This window comes from Anomaloglossus baeobatrachus, chromosome 2 (genome assembly GCF_048569485.1).
Source record: "Anomaloglossus baeobatrachus isolate aAnoBae1 chromosome 2, aAnoBae1.hap1, whole genome shotgun sequence".
NCBI classification, from domain to species: domain Eukaryota; kingdom Metazoa; phylum Chordata; class Amphibia; order Anura; family Aromobatidae; genus Anomaloglossus; species Anomaloglossus baeobatrachus.
Genome location: NC_134354.1, coordinates 709,249,681 through 709,270,637, shown reverse-complemented (window position 1 = coordinate 709,270,637; position 20,957 = coordinate 709,249,681). Strand labels below are relative to the sequence as shown.

The following is a 20,957-nucleotide window of genomic DNA, read 5'->3' as shown; positions in this document are numbered from 1 at the left end:
ACCTAGCTGCTCCACATCACCATTCCCGGGATCCCCATATTGAGCAGCGGTGGTGCTACAAATCACCACAACCGTGGGTGGCGTCACGGACATTATCTCAACACCCCAAATCCCCCTTTCACTCACGGGCGAGGAGTGCCGCTCGAGAACCCCCGGGATCCGGCCCACAGCTCGAGCCACCACTGAGCAGCGGCGGCCGCCGGACCCGAGCAGAAGGGGTGAGCGCGGTGTGCTGACACCCTCCTCCCCGCCCGCGACAACTGATTAGAGTCTGTGTCTTGTGGAGTGGAATATGTTGAGTAAAGACTGCTTTACATGTTTCAATTTCATATGCGATCTCGTTTGTGCGGCTCGAGCAATTTGTTACCCGTGTCGCACAAATGAGTAACCCCCCCGTCACACGTACTTACCTTCCTAACGACCTCGCTGTGGGCGGCGAACATCCACTTCCTGGAGTGGGAAGGACGTTCGGTGTCACAGCCACGTCACACGGCAGCTGGCAATAGAAGCGGAGGGGCGGAGATGAGTGGGACGTAAACATCCCGCCCACCTCCTTCCTTCCGCATTGCAGGCGGGACGCAGGTAAGATGCGTTCATCGTTCCCGGGGTATCACACGGAGCGATGTATGCTGCCCCGGGTACGATGAACAACCTGACGTGCAATTTTTAGAAAGTGAACGACGTGTCAGCGACCAACATTTTAACGCTCAATCAGGGTCGCACGTTGGTGTCACACTACGATATAACTAATGATGCCGGATGTGCATCACTTACGACGTGACCCCGCCGACATCTCGTTAGATATATTGTAGCGTGTAAAGCCCCTTTAAGTTAAACTACAGAGCACCCAAATTTGACGTTTCTTAATTTCTTTTTGCTTTCACTCATTGTACTCACCTGGCTGGTCAGAAAAGTATCTCTTTGGTTAGAACTTTATGTCACAGATCAAGGGTCAGCACACATGGCGAGTATTACGGAGCGATTGGAATGCGATAAAAAAAATCGCATTCCACTCAGACCAATATAACTATGTGTCAGCACCCATGAGCGATTTTTTTTCTCAGCCCTAATCGGACCGAGAAAACAATAGCAGCATGTTGCGGGTGCAATGCGATCCTGTTTCACACACACCCATTCAAGTCTATGGGGGTGAGAGAAACTTCGCATTGTACTCGCGTTACACCGGTATAGTGCGAGTGCAGTGAGATTCTCGCATCAGCTGACAATGGAGGAGATCGGGAGATAAATCCCTTCCTTCCGCAGTGCTGGCCCTCCCCTCTGCAGCTGTGGTCTGATTGCACGATCGGACCACAGTCATGAGGACTCGCAGTAATCCCCGTGTGCTGTCAGCCTTAAACTAAAACCCAAAAAAAAAAATGTCTTCACACATACAATGCTAACTCATTAGCAATACTCTAGCTGTGTAGTTTGTTCCATCCAAGCTCAATTGCATCCATAAATTCCCCCTTTTTTCTTATCAGTAGTGTCATGTGATCTCCAGTAGGACTACCAGTCCAATACATGGTCACATGTAGACTGTATGACAGTCTCAAACTTCCTGTGATCTACAAGATGACATCAGCACCTATTAAATCCCTCATTTCTTAGATCCTTCCCCACCCATCTCAGCCCTCCTTGTCCCATGGTATATCCTGCGTGAAACTCAAAATAAGCTTTTTTAAAGAGAGCAGTAATATAGTATTTGAATCCATGAATAGTACAGGATATGAGGAAGCAACAAGACAGACAATGGGGAGATAGCGGTGACTGACCCAACTATGGTTTATTAAACATTGATGCTAAACGGTACCCAAGCCCTAGCAGAGTCAGAGATATTACTCACTAGGTTGCAAGTCCAAGGGGATAGTATCTTCCCGCTCCCACTCAATACCATACCTCTGTACAGGAAGAAATGGCCTGGTACTCTCAGGTTCTCCTTAAGGAGTTGTGGTCGACGCCCAGCAGATGGTGATTAGTGTTCTGCCTTCGGTGCTTAACTGACAAAGTCTGGTTTTCAGTGTTTGGTTTTTAGGTTCCTTCTGAGGTCAGTATTCGATAACAGGCTCCTACTGGTCTGTGGTCACAACGTATACTGGCATGAGTCAAGGTCTTCTACTTAGCTTAGGTCACCTATCTTCCTCTCAGCTTGGGCCTTGGGTCTTCCTCTTAGTTCAGGTCCTCTCTAGGATCTAACCGTTTTCAGACCCTTTTATGGCAAGGGTTGCTGTCAGCCCACTTCGCTACCACGCAACCTTCCTGGAACCTGCTTTTGGTGCTAACTGCTCCCCTACTCAACCTAGCCAGGCCTTTTATATTTTGCAACTGTGACGCAACTTTCACATGACCCAGCATATCCTTTAACACTAGAACTACTGGACTCGTGACACCTATATAGAAATACATGGTGCAAAGTAGTCAAAATGACTACCTCAGTAGTTCTAGTGTTAAACTCTTCCCTCTAGGAGACAAACACACTTCATTTTTAGTTCCTGTTTACTGGCATGATCTTCTGCTCTTATTACTTTCGGCTAACAGATGGCGATGTTTCTCTGCAGACTCTAAGAGAGAGGTTTCACTGAATGTGTCTTCTGTTTCACCAACTCCCTTACAGCCATACACTGATTTGTTGCAGAATTATATAAAGCTTCCCTGACTCACATTAACTTCCTATATGTTTAAGAGCTGTGTGCATTATCTCCAGGTTATTTCTATGAGATCACCACCAAGGACACCATCTGCAAGGAGTTTGTATGTTCTCTCTGTGTTTGTGTGGGTTTCCTCCAGGTTCTCCGCTTTCCTCGCACACTCCAAAAATATGCTCATAGGGAACCTAGATTGTGAGCCCCAATGGGGACAGTGTTGCCATTGTATGTAAAGCGCTGTGGAATTAATAGCGCTATATAAATAAATAAATATTATTATTATTATTATTATTATTATGAGATGCAGCTTCTCACAAAGAATTGACAGGGAGAAACTTATCATTAGCAGGAGGCAGGGGAGACAGACAGAAACATTTTCACATAGGATAAACTGAACTTCAGGGAATATCAATTTTATGCCATTGATCTATCACTGGCTGTCATTAGTAGGGCAAGAACAAAGTGAGGAGACTTTGCCTCCTCTGCAAATCCAAAGACATCATTGGTAATGTTTTTTTGTAACAAGGGAACCATATCAGATAGAAAATAAAATAAAAATGACAGACAAACCAGAAATGTCACATCAACTAGAAGAAGGCATATTCAGAAACTCCACAATATTCTTTGATTATATCCTATGTTGGGGAAACTAAGTTTTTTGTTGAAGTGAAATATTTATTGTGCGATTAAGAAGTAACAATATAAATTAAGCACATAGGAATGGCGGTCAGTGTAAAGGCCACTTTACACACAGCGACATCGCTAGCGATGTCGCTGGTGAAAGCACCCGTCCCCGTCGGTTGTGCGTCACGGGCAAATTGCTGCCTGTGGCGCACAACAACGCTAACACTCGTCACACATACCTGCCTAGTGACGTCGCTGTGGCCGGCGAACCGCCTCCTTTCTAAGGGGGCGGTTTGTGCGGCGTCACAGCGGTGTCACTAAGTGACCGCCCAATAGAAGCGGAGGGGCGGAGATGAGCAGTCGTAACATCCCGCCCACCTCCTTTCTTCCTCATTGTCAGCGGCCGCAGGTACGATGTTGTTCCTCGTTCCTGCGGTGTCACACAAAGCGATGTATGCTGCCGCAGGAACGACGAACAACATCATACCTGCAGCAGCAACGATATTTGAGATTAGAACGACGTGTCAACGATCAACGATATGTTGAGTATTTTTGATCGTTAGCGGTCGTTTCTGCGTGTCACACGCAACGACGTTGCTAATGAGGCCGGATGTGCGTCATGAATTCCGTGACCCCAACGACATCTCATTAGCGATGTCGTTGCTTGTAAAGTGGCCTTAAGTGTAACCCAATGGATCCTATTCATCATTTGCCTTATTTTTTAAAATCTCATTTATAGTGGTATACGTTACCATTTCCTCAAAAAGTCAAAACAGTTATTCCAGGGGCGCCTGGAGTAAATTTGCTCCAAAATTTAGTGACTTTTTTTTAAAAAAGTCACTAAAGATGAATCAGCTGAAAACATCAGGAAACCCCAAACCAGCCAATAGGAAAAAAAAAGAAACAACAGGTGGATAGATATAAAGTAGTTTTTGTGTGTTTTATTTTAAAAAAAGTTGCAAATTAAAAACGACAAAAAAAAACAAAACAAAAAATAATCAGCCTCACTGAGATTAGTTCTATCAATGAAACAACATCAATGGAGAGGCAATGTGGGAAAATACTGATATATACAAATGTACAATCGTACAACAGAGCAGATTTAATGCTAATTATATCCGAGCTTCCGATGTTTTATCCCTGTAATAAGCCGTGACCTTTTAAAAAGCCAAGGTTTGTTTTATGATTACGTACAGGACAGGAGAGGTAACTGCAAAAGTAATAAGAGCAGGATATGAGCAAACAAAGAACAGATTTAGCTTTTTTAGCACAGTCATCACAAAGCGAAGGCATTCTCAATTTACTAATTGGTTCTTCTTAAGCCTGTCTTTCCTTTTCCTCTTCTTGGGTAAATCTACTTTACATACTTATGGTGCTTTATTTCTAAAGAAAGGTCATTAATATTTGAACTTGTTTCTTGCAGACAGCCTTCTAGATAAAAGATGTGCCGCATGTGAAGACACATTCATTGTAGCTCGTTCCCTTTGTGACCCATGCCATTCTATACTAATCGTGGCTCCTCCATTGCCCTCCGCTAAATCTGCTTTCAGGAAATTAGCTCTGAAATGGAAGTAAAGGTTACAGTCTGAGCAAACACCATGGATAAGCCGTATTGTAGAATATTGATAGGAAGGTAGAACACTTGACTTAACTCCAGAGGTTACAGCCTTAGATTCGGTATTTCTTAATTTGATATTATTCTTCGGCAGAACAGTAGGAAATATTTAATGAGAGTAATGTAAATATGATTTTTAGCATAGATTTAGGCTGGGACTACCTGTGTCATGTGACAGCAAGTCTTAAACCCCCGTACAAATTAGACTACTGTTGGCCACTCCTGCCGATATTGATGGGTTCGGCTTCGGCCGACACTCTGTTTATCAGGGTGCTGGACTACTGATTGGTGGGGTAGATGGAGATCAGACATGTCCGATTTTGGACTGCCGGTAGCCTTAAAGTCCTGGAGATAAACTGCCAGCATAAATAATACAAGAGTGCTCAACCAAGATAGGAGAGATAGACCAGATCGCTGTTCGCCAAACGATCAGCTGAAGCATTGTTAGTCCGACATCCATCTAAAGTGGGGGACTTGAAGGGGTTGTCCATTACTAGGACAGCCCCTTCTGATTCTACATGTTTCCCCAAGGTAAAATAAAAAAAAGCCTATAATCCCCTCCCATGCTGGCACAGTTCCACCAGTGCTCATGTTGCAGGGGCTCATGTGATGTTGTGACGTCACGTGAACCCCATATCCAATAAGCACCGGCTTGTCTCCTCTCATTTAGACACAGGAGTAATTAACTGGAAGTGATCAGCAACCACAGCACTCACTTCCTGTTAATTAACTAATTTGTCCGAAAACAGGGAGACAGAAACCAGCTCTGATTGAAATCAGGGCTCACGTGATCCCCAGGAACACGAGCACCGGCATCATTGGAACCGCACCGGCACAGCAGGTGAGTATAAGCTTTTTTATTTTACCTGGAGGAGACGTGGAATCAGAAGACGTTGTCCCAATAATGAACAACCCCTCTAAGGTGTGTTCATACCTCTCGGTGGCACAAAAGGACTGCTAATCAGTTACTTGAGTGATGATTGTTAGTTGTTTAAAAGCCTGTTTATGTCGCGGGCGGAGGAGGGGACGCCGCACTCTCCCACTGCTCGGGTCTGGCTGCTGCGGCCTGTCGCTGCTCGGTGGCTCAAGCGATGGGCCAGATCCCGGGGACTCGAGCGGCGCTCCTCGCCCGTGAGTGAAAGGGGGTTGGGATTTGGGGATAGTTTATTGTCCGTGACGCCACCCACGGTTGTGGTGATTTGTTAACACCACCGCTGCTCTGTATGGGGAGCCCGGGAGTGATGGTATGGAGCAGCCAGTTGTTGATGTGCCCTCCGTGGGTAGGGGTTGTGGTGCTCCCGGGGCCCGGTGATGGGGTTGGGATGGCGGACAGGCGGGGATGGGGCCTGTGGAGGTGCAGGGGCGCAGGGACAGCGCTGTGCCGCACGGCACGGAGGTACTCACTCAGCCAGTAAACACAACACAGTTCTCGGTAAACAAACGGCTGGTTGGACGGGTCCCTCGGACGGTTCACGGTGCTGATGTTCCCTGCAGTTATCGGTGACGGTCTCTTCCCTGCACCTATGTGTTGTTGTTTGGTAGCGATGGGTTCCCACCGGTAACCCGCTCCCCAGCTTGGATAGGAGCAGGAGGAGCTCCACTCTTGCCCGCAGGCGCTGGCCCTGGGAAACTGGTGCCTTGGTGGTGGCGGTGTCTCCCCTTAACGGTTGGACTGTTGCCTTCAAACGGGACTTGGTTGTTGGGAGACAGTCGTCCCCTTCACTGACGGATTTGGCAAATTCGGCGACTCCTAGCCTTGCCGGGATCCGAAAGGCCCCTGCCCTGGTGCTGACTAATCTTCGTATACCGCTCCGGTACCGCCGGGTCACCACCCGTCCACGGTCCTTTCGGCAACCTCCAATCAGTCTCGCCTGCAGACGGTCACCGCCGTCTGCCAACCTTGCTGTCTCAGTCCGGGGCACACACCCGGACTAACTTCAGGCTTCTTTCTGTCACTTTCTCTGTTGCTCTTACTTCAGCTCCTCTACCACTTCCTCTCACTTTGAACTTCCACTTCTATCTCGCCACTTCAACTCCTTCCACCTCCTCCTCCAAACTCTATCTGCCTGGTTCTCCCGCCTCCAGGGCTGTGAACTCCTTGGTGGGTGGAGCCAACCGCCTGGCCCACCCCCTGGTGTGGACACCAGCCCCTGGAGGAAGGCAACAAGGATTTTAGTTTTGACCTTGTGTGTACCTGCAGGGAATGTGGGGTGCGTGTGGTGTTGTGACCTGTGACCCCTGGCTTGCTCAGGGTGTCACATTCCCCCTTAGCAAAACGCAGACCGTCCTCGGGCTGCCCGTCCAACACCGGTTTTATTTTCCTTTTGTTTTTCTGAAAAAGATAAAAAACGGTAACATATATACAACTTATGGCATCATCCCACAGCGGGAGGTTCAATTCTTAAACGTTGCAACAGTGTACGGTTACGGTTTCCGCTCTCTCCCACCCAAGCAACCTGGCCCTGATGCTGCCCCTAAAGCCCAGGCAGCACCCCTTGACCCCAGTCCAGCACAAGTTACCCGAGCGGGATCTGTCCTTCCCCTCTAGAGGGTAGCCACCGGTTCCTGTGGTGGCTGGGCCCCAGCCTGCTCTGCTGTGGGCCCTCCCTCCAACCTGCCTCTCCGGAGGCGGCAATTGCGGAAACGGTAACGGTAACATAACTTATTTACAAGCCACTAACATCTGTGGTTGCCCTGCAAGTTCACGGGCTTGTCCATGAGCAGTTCCTCATGCAACTTTTTAAACGGTCCCCACGGGGACAATGGTGCCGGCAACGGCCGGTTTTCCAAATCACGGTGAATAAGGTGAAACTTCGGTTCCATTTACTTATCATTTTTGCAACAACTTTCAAACAAACACACTGGTGGTCCCAACGGGGACAACTGCAGCGGGCCTCCGCTGACCTTGAGGCGGCTACCACCGCAGGGGGTCGGCCCACTCGGTGACCGAACGGTACATGGGGTTCTCCTTCCATCGGCAATTCAACCCCGAACCACTGACAGCCGTTAGGAACGGCGGCGGAATCAACATACTTGGGACCTTTTCCTCCATCAGCGGCATTCTCTCCGGACCCCCGGCTGCGGAGCTGCTGTCCGTCTCCCACTCAATCAGGGCCGGTTCTGGGGTTTGGGTGGACTGGTCGCGACGCAGCACGGCCGCAGCGGCCCCTTGCTCACGGGCCCCCACTACGGCAACCATCCTGCGCATCTCTGCCTTCCAGTCCATCAACTGCTGCAGGCTCTGCGCCCTCACCTTCAAGCAAAACCGACCCAACTCCCGCTCCAGCCACTCAGCGGTCCCGGCGGGGAGCTCACCCGGGCCGCAGTCTTCAAAAGCTACTCCTCCTCTTTTTCCCCAGAGCTTGGATGCCCCGGCAGCGGGTACTCCGGTGCTCCAATTCGAGGACGCCGCCATTTCTCCATTCGCGTCCCCCTTAGCTTCTTTCCGGCCCCTCCTCTCTCGGGGCGGGGTTTCGGCCTTCGCGCCTCTGCTACTCGAGAAGACGCTCGAGCGGGAACTTTTCGCGCCAAAGATGGCGACTTCTGAAATTTTTCGGCCGGATACCTCCGGCGGTCACAAGGCGCACCTCTACCCAACGGCAGAGCGGTAAGATCCTGTTCGTGACGCCAAGATGTCGCGGGCGGAGGAGGGGACGCCGCGCTCTCCCACTGCTCGGGTCCGGCTGCTGCGGCCTGCCGCTGCTCGGTGGCTCGAGCGATGGGCCGGATCCCGGGGACCCGAGCGGCGCTCCTCGCCCGTGAGTGAAAGGGGGTTGAGATTTGGGGATAGTTTATTGTCCGTGACGCCACCCACGGTTGTGGTGATTTGTTAACACCACCGCTGCTCTGTATGGGGAGCCCGGGAGTGATGGTATGGAGCAGCCAGTTGTTGATGTGCCCTACATGGGTAGGGGTTGTGGTGCTCCCGGGGCCCGGTGATGGGGTTGGGATGTCGGACAGACAGGGATGGGGCCTGTGGAGGTGCAGGGGCGCAGGGACAGCGCTGTGCCGCACGGCACGGAGGTACTCACTCAGCCAGTAAACACGACACAGTTCTCGGTAAACAAACGGCTGGTTGGACGGGTCCCTCGGACGGTTCACGGTGCTGATGTTCCCTGCAGTTAGCGGTGACGGTCTCTTCCCTGCACCTATGTGTTGTTGTTTGGTAGCGATGGGTTCCCACCGGTAACCCGCTCCCCAGCTTGGATATGAGCCGGAGGAACTCCACTCTTGCCCGCAGGCGCTGGCCCTGGGAAACTGGTGCCTTGGCGGTGGCGGTGTCTCCCCTTAACGGTTGGACTGTTGCCTTCAAACGGGACTTGGTTGTTGGGAGACAGTCGTCCCCTTCACTGACGGATTTGGCAAATTCGGCGACTCCTAGCCTTGCCGGGATCCGAAAGGCCCCTGCCCTGGTGCTGACTAATCTTCGTATACCGCTCCGGTACCGCCGGGTCACCACCCGTCCACGGTCCTTTCGGCAACCTCCAATCAGTCTCGCCTGCAGACGGTCACCGCCGTCTGCCAACCTTGCTGTCTCAGTCCGGGGCACACACCCGGACTAACTTCAGGCTTCTTTATGTCACTTTCTCTGTTGCTCTTACTTTAGCTTTTCTACCACTTCCTCTCACTTTGAACTTCCACTTCTATCTCTCCACTTCAACTCCTTCCACCTCCTCCTCCAAACTCTATCTGCCTGGTTCTCCCGCCTCCAGGGCTGTGAACTCCTTGGTGGGTGGAGCCAACTGCCTGGCCCACCCCCTGGTGTGGACACCAGCCCCTGGAGGAAGGCAACAAGGATTTTAGTTTTGACCTTGTGTGTACCTGCAGGGAATGTGCGGTGCGTGTGGTGTTGTGACCTGTGACCCCTGGCTTGCCCAGGGCGTCACATTTACACAGGCAGACCGCTCTTCAGATCTGCATTGAATGATTAGTAATAGATCATTCAGTGCTTGTAGGCTTTCACTGTTCTCAGCAGCATCAATGCATATTCCCTTTTGTATTTTCCTTTGGGCTATTTCTATATGAATTGAACATGGTTAAACTATTTCTGCATGTAATTATGTCTTTGTATCTCTGACTATAAATTCATTTTGTGCATGCACTTTAGCCCCTTATTTTGTGATTTATATGTATGTAGTTTGTAATGTGTTTCTCCATAGTGCCATAGTGTGATATACCAGTGACCACACTGTCTTTTCCTTTTTTTCTTTTCCTTTTAACGGGCTGTTTTTATATTTTTTAGTTCTTTGTGTAGATAATGAATTGTGATTTTAATAAAATTTGTACATAGAGCTCTGGCAAAAATTAAGAGACCACTGCAAAATTGAATACTATTAACCTGCATGGTGAATGCGTTAACAAAAATCCACTATTCTATTGTTTTTGTAAGATATCATGCCCTTCAAAAATGGAAAAATAAGTGGTCAAACATTATATGTATCCTAAGAGGTTAGCAATGAAAACAAGAGCTCGTCCTTGAAGCAAAAATAAAACACAAAAAAAAAGTTTTCACTCAGTTCCACAAATAAAAAAGACAAAAAAAGTAGTGGCTTTCAGAACATGGCAACACATAATAAGTGATTTTTTTTCCATGCGTCTTGGCATGCTTTCCACCAATCTATCACTGCTTTTGCGTGACCTTATTCAACTCCTGGTGCAAAAATGTAAGCAGTTCTTTGTTTGATGGCTTGTGACTATCCATCTTCCTCTTGATTACATTCCAGAGGTTTTCAATGGGTTCAGGTGTGGAGATTGGGCTGGCCATGACAGGGTTTTGATGTGGTGGTCCTTCATCCACACATTGATTGACCTAGCTGTGTGGAATGACGCATTGTCCTGCTGGAAAAAACAATCGTCAGAGTTGGGGAACTTTGCCTGAGCAGAAGGAAGCAACTGTTTTTCAGGATAACCTTGTATGTGGCTTGATTCATATGTCCTTCGCAAAGTTTAATCTGCCCTATTCCAGCCTGAAGCTTCCCCAGATCATCACCGATCCTCCACCAATTTTTATAGTAGGTGCAAGACACTGTGGCTTGTACGCCTCTCCAGGTCTCCATCTAACCATTAGATGACCAGTTTTTGGGCAAAGCTGAAAATTAGACTCATCAAAGAAGATTACCTTACTCCAGTCCTCTATTGTCCAATCCTTATGGTCTTTGCCAAATTTCAGCCTGGCTTTTCTTCTCATTGATTAAAGGTTTTTTTCTAGCTTTACATGACTTGAGCCTTGTCTCTAGGAGTCTGTTACGAACTGTTCTTGCCGTGCACTTCGCCCCAGTTGCCATTTGCCATTCCTTTTGTAGGTCACTTGATATCATCCTGCAGATGATGAGTGACATTCGAATAAAATGACGGTCATCCCAGTCAGTGGAGAGTCGCTGTCCCCCTCTGCCGGTCTGTAGCTTTGTTGTTCCCAATGTCTGCTGCTTGACTTTGTTGTAACAGACTGCAATCTTAGAAATTTTAACGATGGAGGCAAAATTCGCTCAGTGTAGCCCTCTACTAGTAAAGCCAGAATTGAGCCCTTCTTTTTCTCACGCAAGACTTTTCTTTTCAACACATTTGGCATGGTTAAAAGTTATTTTTTCATTCCTATTACTTTTGGGATATTACTAGTACTAGCACTTGTTTTGCCTTCCAGCTTGTGCTATTGCAAGAGGATTGTGAAGACCACAGCAGTGTTTTTTTATACTTTCCCTAGTTATATAAGATTTGGTTCAGGTGATCACCTAATCAGAAGCACATTTAGTAGAATGAGGTGGAGTCTGGTTGGAATTCAACTGACGCTGGAATAGAACGGCTGTCAGACATGTGGACAAGCTAATTTTTATAAAACTGTGCAGTGGTCTCTCAATTTTTGCCAGAGCTGTGTATATATATATACACATCTACATCTATATCATATATATATATATATATATGAGAAAAAGGAACAGTCGCACACTTGGAAAAACCAAAATAAATTCTACCTAAAAAATATTGATGGAGGTATTTAGAATATTATAATGGCCATTGTAATACTAGCCCAGCGCCCCTTCACGACACCCTCCTTTGCTGGGTCCTACACTACACTGCATCTTTTCTGGGTTCTAAAAACCTGCAAGACCAGCAGGTGAACACAAAAAAGGCTAATGAAGCTGCCAGGAGCTAGAGTGCAAATCCAGCAAAAACAGAGCATCACTCGCTGTTTTTTTTGTTTCTGTACATTTTTTTCTGTACATGATAGAGATATATATATATATATATACATACACTAAGGGGCACTTTGCACACTACGACATCGCAAGCCGATGCTTGCGATGCCAAGCGCGATAGTCCCCGCCCCCGTCGCAGCTGCGATATCTAGTGATAGCTGTCGTAGCGACATCGCTACGGCAGCTTCACATGCACTCACCTGCCCTGCGACGTCGCTCTGGCCGGCGAACTGCCTCCTTTTTAAGGGGGTGGGTCGTGCGGCGTCACTGCAACGTCACACGGCAGGCAGCCAATAGAAGCAGAGGGGCGGAGATGAGCGGGACATAAACATCCCGCCCACCTCCTTCCTTCAGCATAGCCGACATGAGCTGCGGGAAGCAGGTAAGGTGATGTTTCTCGCTCCTGCGGCTTCACACACAGCGATGTGTGCTGCCGCAGGAGCAAGGAACAACATCGTACCGTCGCAGCAGCGTAATTATGGAATTCCCCGACACTACACTGATGATACGATTACAACGCTTTTGAGCTCGTTAATCGTATCATCTAGGATTTACACACTACGATGTCGAGAGCGACGCCGGAAGTGCGTCACTTTCGACATGACCCCACCGACATCGCACCTGCGATGTCGTAGTGTGCAAAGTGCCCCTAACACTATGCAGCTGCACTCTGACATTAGTGAATACATAAATTACACTATTGTTACACATGTACTGTATATACTTAACATACTAGTTAACATTAATTGATCAAAAAACATTAATAAGCCATTCACCAGTGATAGATGACCTTTTTGGATGGAACCTAACTCTACTGACTAATGCATTGTGCCTTCATATATGTGCACATCATAGAGTAGGTTTTCACCCAGGGCCACCCTTCTCTTTATGAGCCAGAATGGACAGCTGGTAAGACCGTCATGTAACACCACATTTCTCCTGCAGTGGCCGCTAAAGGCTGGAAAAGCCAACACCAACAATAATTTCTGAACTTCAGGATTCCAGCAACCAGACTCTTCAAGGGGCCATTTACCTTTTCCCATAAATAATAAAAAACATTGTACTTTTTTTAGGTTCCCTTTGTCTAGTACTAATATTTTGGAAAAGCACAAAATGTAATAATTTGGAATTAGGAAACAGCACATTTTCTCATCAAGTAGTTTCTTCCAGAAATGTAGATTCTAATGTGCTCCTTCTAGGATATTTGTAATATGTGTGACATGTACAAGTGTAGCATCACACATGCTATTACAACAGCTGGCTAATCTTGCCCGTGCAAATGTTTCTTGTCACATGTAAGTATACATTACCTTTCGTTCGTGGCGTGCAGTGTATCAAGTAGCATTTTAATGTGGAAATGAACTCGAGGGATTTCTCAGCACTCGATGAATTCAGAGGTGATTCAAGACACGAGGTTGAAATCATAATTGAGTCTTCTTCAAACAATAGACGCAAAGAAGGTGTCACTTTAACATATTTTCTGTGTGCATTTTAATTCATTAACTCATTAAAAGGGTTCTCCAGGAATTTTATATTGATGAGCTATCGTGTGATAGGTTATCAATATGAGAACAGTGGAAGTTAGACACGCGGCTCTAGAAAAGGGAAGATCGAAGCCCTCCAAATCACTTTTTGCCTGATGGCATCCCGGACTCTTCATTTGATCAATTAGGCTTGCATGATGTCATCCCGGCAAAACAAAAAAGGGGCCCTAGGCCGTCAGTTTAGAGGCGACTTGCAGGGCTCCCATCCAGCTCTCACAGAATACAGACCTATCTGCCAGATTGGGGTCCTACAAAGTGATTCTCTCATCTGTATCCAACACCCATAGAAGTTGAGATGTAGTACTCGATTAAGGCCACCCCGGTGTACGGAGACATGCTCCTCCATCCCTGTGCATCGTGTACACTCAGCCACAGAGGGGGTGCCGGGTGTTGGAACCTCACCGATCTGATATAAATAACATATCCTTGTGATAGGTCAGTCATCAGCAATACATATGTCTTGGACAACCCCTTTAATTGAAGCAAAGTAACCTCCTTTTTATCAGTCCTTTAGTGATATAAATTCTGTAACTACCACACCTTAGTGGTTACATTTCCATTTTGGCATTGAAGTTGTGTAAATCATTCCAGGAATTCACAAGGTTTCCTGACTCATTAGTTTCTCTAAGTGATGTGAGATACTGCCCTCCTGGTTGTATATACATACTCTGCAGAGTTGGCACAAAGCAAAAGGAACGGACGAATGTTGATAAAACAGGAATGAAAGAGCGATAGAAAAAGTGCAAGAATCAGAGAATCTTTCCACTTCAATCTTCAAGGCCTTACTATGCCTTTAATTGAAGTGGTCTCCAACCTAATAATCAGCAGACAAAGAAATTTGCTGTCCATCCTCTCTTAACTTCAATTTGTTCCTAGCCATTACTGAACCCACAATATATATATATATACACACAAATCTGATTGTATGCTCTGTATTCCATAGTGGGGAATGTTGACCTCATCTTACCTCTTCTGTTAGCCAAATCGTAGAGCCACTGGCCGACAGCAGAACAGCAATGAATATGATATCACAGTGTACATATAGATGTTATAGATGTCATCTACATATAGTAAAAAGATGCAGAAACAGACTGGTGCATATGTTCCTTCTAATCTTTATTATGAAAGTACGCAATGTGTTATGTTGTCTGCCATTTAGATAAATTCTGCCTCTAATTTATTGGGTTTTCTTACCGTAGAGCACAAAGGAGAATTTCTAAGGAATAAAAATTATTTTTAATAGATCTCAGATTGGAAAAAAAAATAATAAAAGATGTAGCCTCACCTCACCAATCTCTACTTGCTCCTCTTCCGGTGCTTACCCAGTTTCCACTGGTCTCTTGTACCATTTTGACGCATTTAATATTGCCAGAAATGCAAATGACTGGTTGATACAGGTCGCTCTTGAGGCCAGAGATTGTCTAAGATGGTATTTCTGGTGTGTCTAGATGAGACCAAAAAGTGGAGATTATCGGGGCCTGTGTCTCAACAAGAGTTGCAGGAAATTGTTGAGGCTGAATATTACTTCTTTTTTTCCTAAGTCTTAGCCATCTTGAAAATATCTTTCATCCACTGGATAACTCCTTTAAAGAAACGTGAAGAAGACAGTCAGAGAACAATCACTAGTAGGCTCTGGCCTTTGGGACACCCAGAATGCCAGTCAAGAAAATACTTGTCGAGGGTGACACACAGTCATGGGGTTTCTGGCAATAGAAGATCACAGCGTTTGGCTGCGCAAAATGCCCCCTTTCTTTCTGTTGCTCCTGCTGTCAGTATTCATTGGTATAGGTAGCTTTCCTCCTGTATTTTCATCTCTCCCCCTTTTGGACCCAACAGGAGCACACCTTCCACCCAGCTGCTGATCATCAGTATTCTCTTGGTGCTAAATATGATGCTTGATATTATTCAGTTCATTCTAGCTCTGGTTGCTAGCAGGTGGCTTGTACTCATCTGTGGTATCGTTGCTGAAGCTTTGCTGAACTTCTGCCCGAGTCATCTGTGGATAAGTAGTTCATGCACTTTTCCCCTTTGTGTCTTCCTTTAGCGTTTAGTGGGGTTGATGAAGAGCTCATCCCACGAATTCCCTATTTAAGGTCCAGCCCTAGGGATACCTAGGGTCAGTTTTCCGGCTCGGCGTATAGGTGTCAAACCTATCTAGGGTGGGGAGAGACCCCAGGGACCACCAGTAGTTTTGGTCAAGGATCACCATCTCCCCCTTCCCTAGACACAGGGGTCCCCTTTTCTTACCTTTCGTCGCTCGCTTGGTACTTCCTTGTACCTCGTGTGACAATACTGGGCACTGAAAATAATTGGAAATTGAGGACCACTCATGTTTCGGATGTTGTACTTTTTGCAATATTACAAGAGCCACTATATTAGGTCATATAGATGTCATAGAAGGTGGACCTCGCTATATGAACCAAACTAGGGGGTTTGAAAGCCGAACCCACATCAATCAGCTGGTTATCTGGAGGCCTCCAGTATAAAAGAGGGTTGTCAGGAGACGATACCTCTGAAGTGGTTGCTCTGTATCTTTTGACATGACCATAACATTCCTTTGCATAGTATGAAGGTTTTTTATAAATGATTTATACTTCTTTTCTACTTCTATCTTTTCCATGTGAAGTAGATCCAATATTACAATTTTATTATGTTTTATGTTGTACTTACATATTCTTCTACTTTTCCAGAACCTGCTTTTTACTTTGGAGACGTGGAATTGTATGTCGATGAAAGTGCAGGATACATCGAAGTACGTGTATGGAGGACTGGGACTGATCTATCAAAAACTGCTACTGTCACGGTGCGGTCACAAAAGACGGAGCCAGTGTCAGCAATAGGTAAGTCCAGACAAAACATTGCACATGGTTAACGTAAAGAAATTACCTTGTAGCCTATGTTTTGAAGAGGGAGACATAGGTAAATATATAGCATCAGCATATTATTTTTGACCTAAAAGCAAAATAGCAAACACGTAAAATATGTATGACTTTTTTTAAGATGTTTGTTTTTAATATTTAACAAGTATACTTGTGTCTTTGTATCATAAACACACAAGGACAATATTTTTGTACCCTTCTATTAAAGTAAGAACACACAGAATGATCACTAAAATAAATTGAACTGATAAAAGTAATTTCAATTTAAATGTGCTGAATATTAACTAATAAAAATCAAACATTGCTTTTAAATTGTGGTTCAGCAGAGAAAAAAAAAACTAATGAAAATGCCATGGGCAAAAATGATGGCACCCCGAGAAAAGTGTGTACTGTAATTAGCATCATAGGTCTCTTCAAATTTGTAATCAGTTAGTTTGCCTATTTAAAGGGTGAAAAGTAGTGACTGTGCTGTTTAATATCAAGGTGTGTACCACACTAAACATGGAGCAAAGAAAAATAGAAGAGAGTTGTCTCAGGAGATTAAAAAGACAAACATATTTAAAGGTAAAGGCCAAACAGCTTGATGTTCCTGTTACTACAGTTGCACAGACACTATTCACAAAAAGTTAGGGATATTTGGCTTTTTGTTTAAATTTCATGATGATCCTACAATGCTCTCTAAACTTCTCTGGTGAAATTAATGTGACCTTCTCTAAACTTTGGAATGCACATGTGCAACTGTTCAATGTTTCAGTATTTTTTCACAATCTGCTGTTCTCTGACAAAGAGCTTAATGACAAAATTCACAACAGGTGTTTGATCCATGATTTGCCCAATAAATTTTGGGGTTCAATTAGAATTAGTGTTAAATAATCCTCCTCATCAAGCTGTTCACATAATGACATCATGAGACAAAGACAACACCTAACAATTGATCAGCAGTACCTCGCCATTGCCAGGCTGCAACCAGGATGTTTTCAGATGCAAGTGGCCACTGAGCTTAGAGTGTCATAAAAAGTTATCAGCAGGTAGTAACAGAAAGAGTCACAGAAAGGCATAGAAGCGGACTTCCGTTGGCCACATCTCACACTGATAACTGCATCATTGTGAATAATGCCCTTCGAAACCAGGTGATGAATGCCACACAACTCTAAGCACATTTAAAAGATGTGAGAGGCACCCAAGTGTCACGTCAGACCATTCAAAATGATTTACACCAGTGTGGTCTGCATGCTAGATGACCATACCACTAGGCACAAGCGTCATCGTCTTGCTGGATGAGGCACAAGTGGGCTTCAGTGCTGTTCACTGATGAAAGTCGATTCATGCTGAGCAGACATGATGGCAGACACTGATGTTGGAGACGTCAAGGAGAGGGCTATACATCAGCCACTGTTGTCACTATATGTGCCTTTGGTGGTGGTTGTGTTACAGTGTGAGCAGGTGTCTAATCAATACAGGACTGCCCTACACTTTGTGAATGGTACAGTGACAGCCCCTACTACAGTACTTGAGTAACATCATTAATCCAGTCACTGTGCCTCTTGCATGAACAACACAGGCCTAATTTCATCTTCATAGACGACAATGCTCCAGCGCATCCAGGTCATATCATTAGGGAACGGCTGCTGGAGACTGGGGTATCTGAACTTGAGTGACCTGCAATTTTTCCAGACCTGAATCCCATAGAAAAACTGTGGGATTAGCTGAATCACCATGTAGAGGCTCGTAACGCTGTACCCCAGAACCTCAATGACTTTGAGATCAACCCTTCAAGAAGAATGGTATGCCATGCCTCAGCATACAATAACACAACTTGTGAACATCATGAGACATCGTGGTTAAGCTGTAATTGATACGCAAGGCCACATGACAAGTTATTGAGACATTGTCATTTTTGGGGGGTATACCCACAACTGTTGTTGACTTTTGTTTCAGTCTCTTATTTGAGATGAGGAAATCCCCATTGCTGCTTCTACTTACACACTCTACTTTCATGATAAAATGTCACTGTAGCACGAACATTTTATGTTTTACACAAATTATACCCGAAAGCCAAATATCCCTAACTTTTTTGAGTAGTGTATTATTCAGATGTCTTTGGGACTGTAGTCAACCTCCCTGGATGGGAAGAGGAAAATTGATGAAAAATCAGAGAGGTGGATAATATGAATCACAACCAAAGAGCCCAGAACAACTTCCAAAGAGATTAGAGGTGAACTGCAAGGTCAAGGTACATCAGTGTCTGGTGGAAACCACTATTGAAAGCAAATCATGAAAAAGAAAGACTGACATTTCTCAAATTGCATAATGACAAGCTTCTGGAAGAATTTCTTCAGATATAGGTGCTGTGCTCGGGTGAGCCCAATGTGAGCCACTTGCAGTGTTTGATCAGCTGGCACTGGGAGTAACAACAGCGTGATTGGATGTAGTGTTTTCCCCCAAAAAAATGGAAACCCTGCCCCCACCTCCCCCGGAAGCGATCTGTTTATGGCTGACTGCATGCGAGCAGAGACCCAAACTACCCAATTAATGAAGTTCATTGAGGTTCAGGTCAAGTCCGGGTCCAGAACTGAACTTTATCTAAAGTCCGGCTGAACGTGCCAAACTGAACTTCCACGGGTCTTCTCATCTCTACACCTGGGCCAAAATACCTGTGTGTGTGTATATAGACAATAGCAGTGAAAAATGCTCCATAGAGAAATCTGAAACTAAAGCGGGCTTTACACGCTACGATATATCTAACGAGATGTCGGTGGGGTCACGTCGTAAGTGACGCACATCCGGCATCGTTAGTGATATCGTAGCGTGTGACAGCTATGAACGAGCAGAAATACTCACCTTCTCGTTCATCGCTGACACGTCGCTCATTTTCTAAAAATCGAACGTCCTGTTGTTCATTGTTCCCGAGGCAGCACACATCACTCCGTGTGACACACCGGGAATGATGAACTGCAGCTTACCTTCCTCCCTCCGGCAATGCGGAAGGAAGGAGGTGGGCGGGATGTTTACGTCCCGCTCATCTCCGCCCCTCCGCTTCTATTGGCCGACCACTGGGTGACGTCGCTGTGACCCTCCCCCTTCAGGAAGTGGATGTTCGCCGCCCACAGCAAGGTCGTTTGGAAGGTAAGTACATATGACGGGGGGTTACAGCATTGTGCGACACGGGCAACAAATTGCCCGTGCCGCACAAATGCTGGGGGTGGGTGCGATCGCAAATGCGATCGCACAAGAAATCGACACATGTAAAGCAGCCTTTAGCGTGGTGGTGAATAAAGGATCCTCACTTTTCACTATTTTGGATGTGCTGACTCCTTTTTTTGGATTTTTGTATTTTTGATATGAAGTTTTGGCAGTTTCCGTGTTTCCTTGGGGGAGATTTGCACCCAGTAAGGCAGTGCTGCTGTTTTTCTGGATAGATATATAATATTAATTTTGTATTTGATATTTTACAATTTTCAGAATGTGACTTATTGGAGGCTGCACTGGATTAATGTAGGAAATATAATACCAGAATGCCTTTCTTTTCTCAGCCGGCATTGACTATGTAGGTATCAGCAGGAATCTGGATTTTGCGCCTGGCGTTAACATGCAGACTTTCCGTGTGGTCATTCTGGATGACTTGGGGCAGCCGGTGCTGGAGGGCATAGAGAAGTTTGATCTAGTGCTGCGTATGCCAATGAATGCAGTCCTTGGGGAGCCCAGCAAAGCAACAGTATACATCAATGACACAGTTTCTGACTGTAAGTGACATTTTTACTCCTGGATTGTTTTTTCCTGCTCTTCTTAGATGGGATGCTTGCCTTCATCACCTGCCGGCACTTTAACCATTTAGTGAGTGGCATTACCGTAGTTCATCGCTGATCAGATTTGTACAAGCACTTGTTTTTTTGTCCCTAGTGCCAAAGGTTCAGTTCAGGGAGGTCATGTACATGGGTCATGAGAAAGATGGGAAGATCACAGCAATGGTGTACAGAAGCGGAGACGTCAGCTACAAGTCTACAGTACGTTGCTACACACGACAAGGCTCTGCACAAGTGATGCTGGACTTTGAAGAGCGACCAAACATTGACAGTTCAATCATCACCTTCCTTCCAGGTACAGTCGTCTGTACTGCTCTATATTGTTTCCAATGTTGTTGACCTTAAGATTGAAATTGGTGAAGTGCATGCTCGTTTTCTCAAGATAACCTAGATTTTATTTACACATTATAGTCATATCTAATGGCTATATTCAAGCGTTAAGTGAGTCATACGTATTGATACCATTAAGATATGCTATCACCTAATAATCGATGGAGATCTGACACCTGGAACCCCATGATCCTGAAATGGAAAGAGCCAAAGCACTCTTCCTATCCTTCCTTCCTCCTTCCTCCCCCTGTAATATCAGAGACATGGGGAGGAAGGACAGGCAGCAGACAGGAGCAGGAATAAGCAAAACCTGACCCACCTATTAGA

The 20,957-nt window shown here is 45.9% G+C and overlaps 1 protein-coding gene across 1 annotated transcript in view; it reads left to right on the top strand.

Annotated features, from left to right (window-relative positions):
• Nucleotides 1-20,957, top strand: part of FREM2 (FRAS1 related extracellular matrix 2) — a 374,871-nt gene that overhangs the window by 282,928 nt on the left and 70,986 nt on the right. The window contains exons 7-9 of the mRNA XM_075337311.1: nucleotides 16,309-16,458; nucleotides 20,031-20,240; nucleotides 20,398-20,595. Of these exons, the coding sequence (XP_075193426.1) occupies nucleotides 16,309-16,458; nucleotides 20,031-20,240; nucleotides 20,398-20,595 (558 nt within the window). The remainder of the gene's footprint in view (nucleotides 1-16,308; nucleotides 16,459-20,030; nucleotides 20,241-20,397; nucleotides 20,596-20,957) is intronic.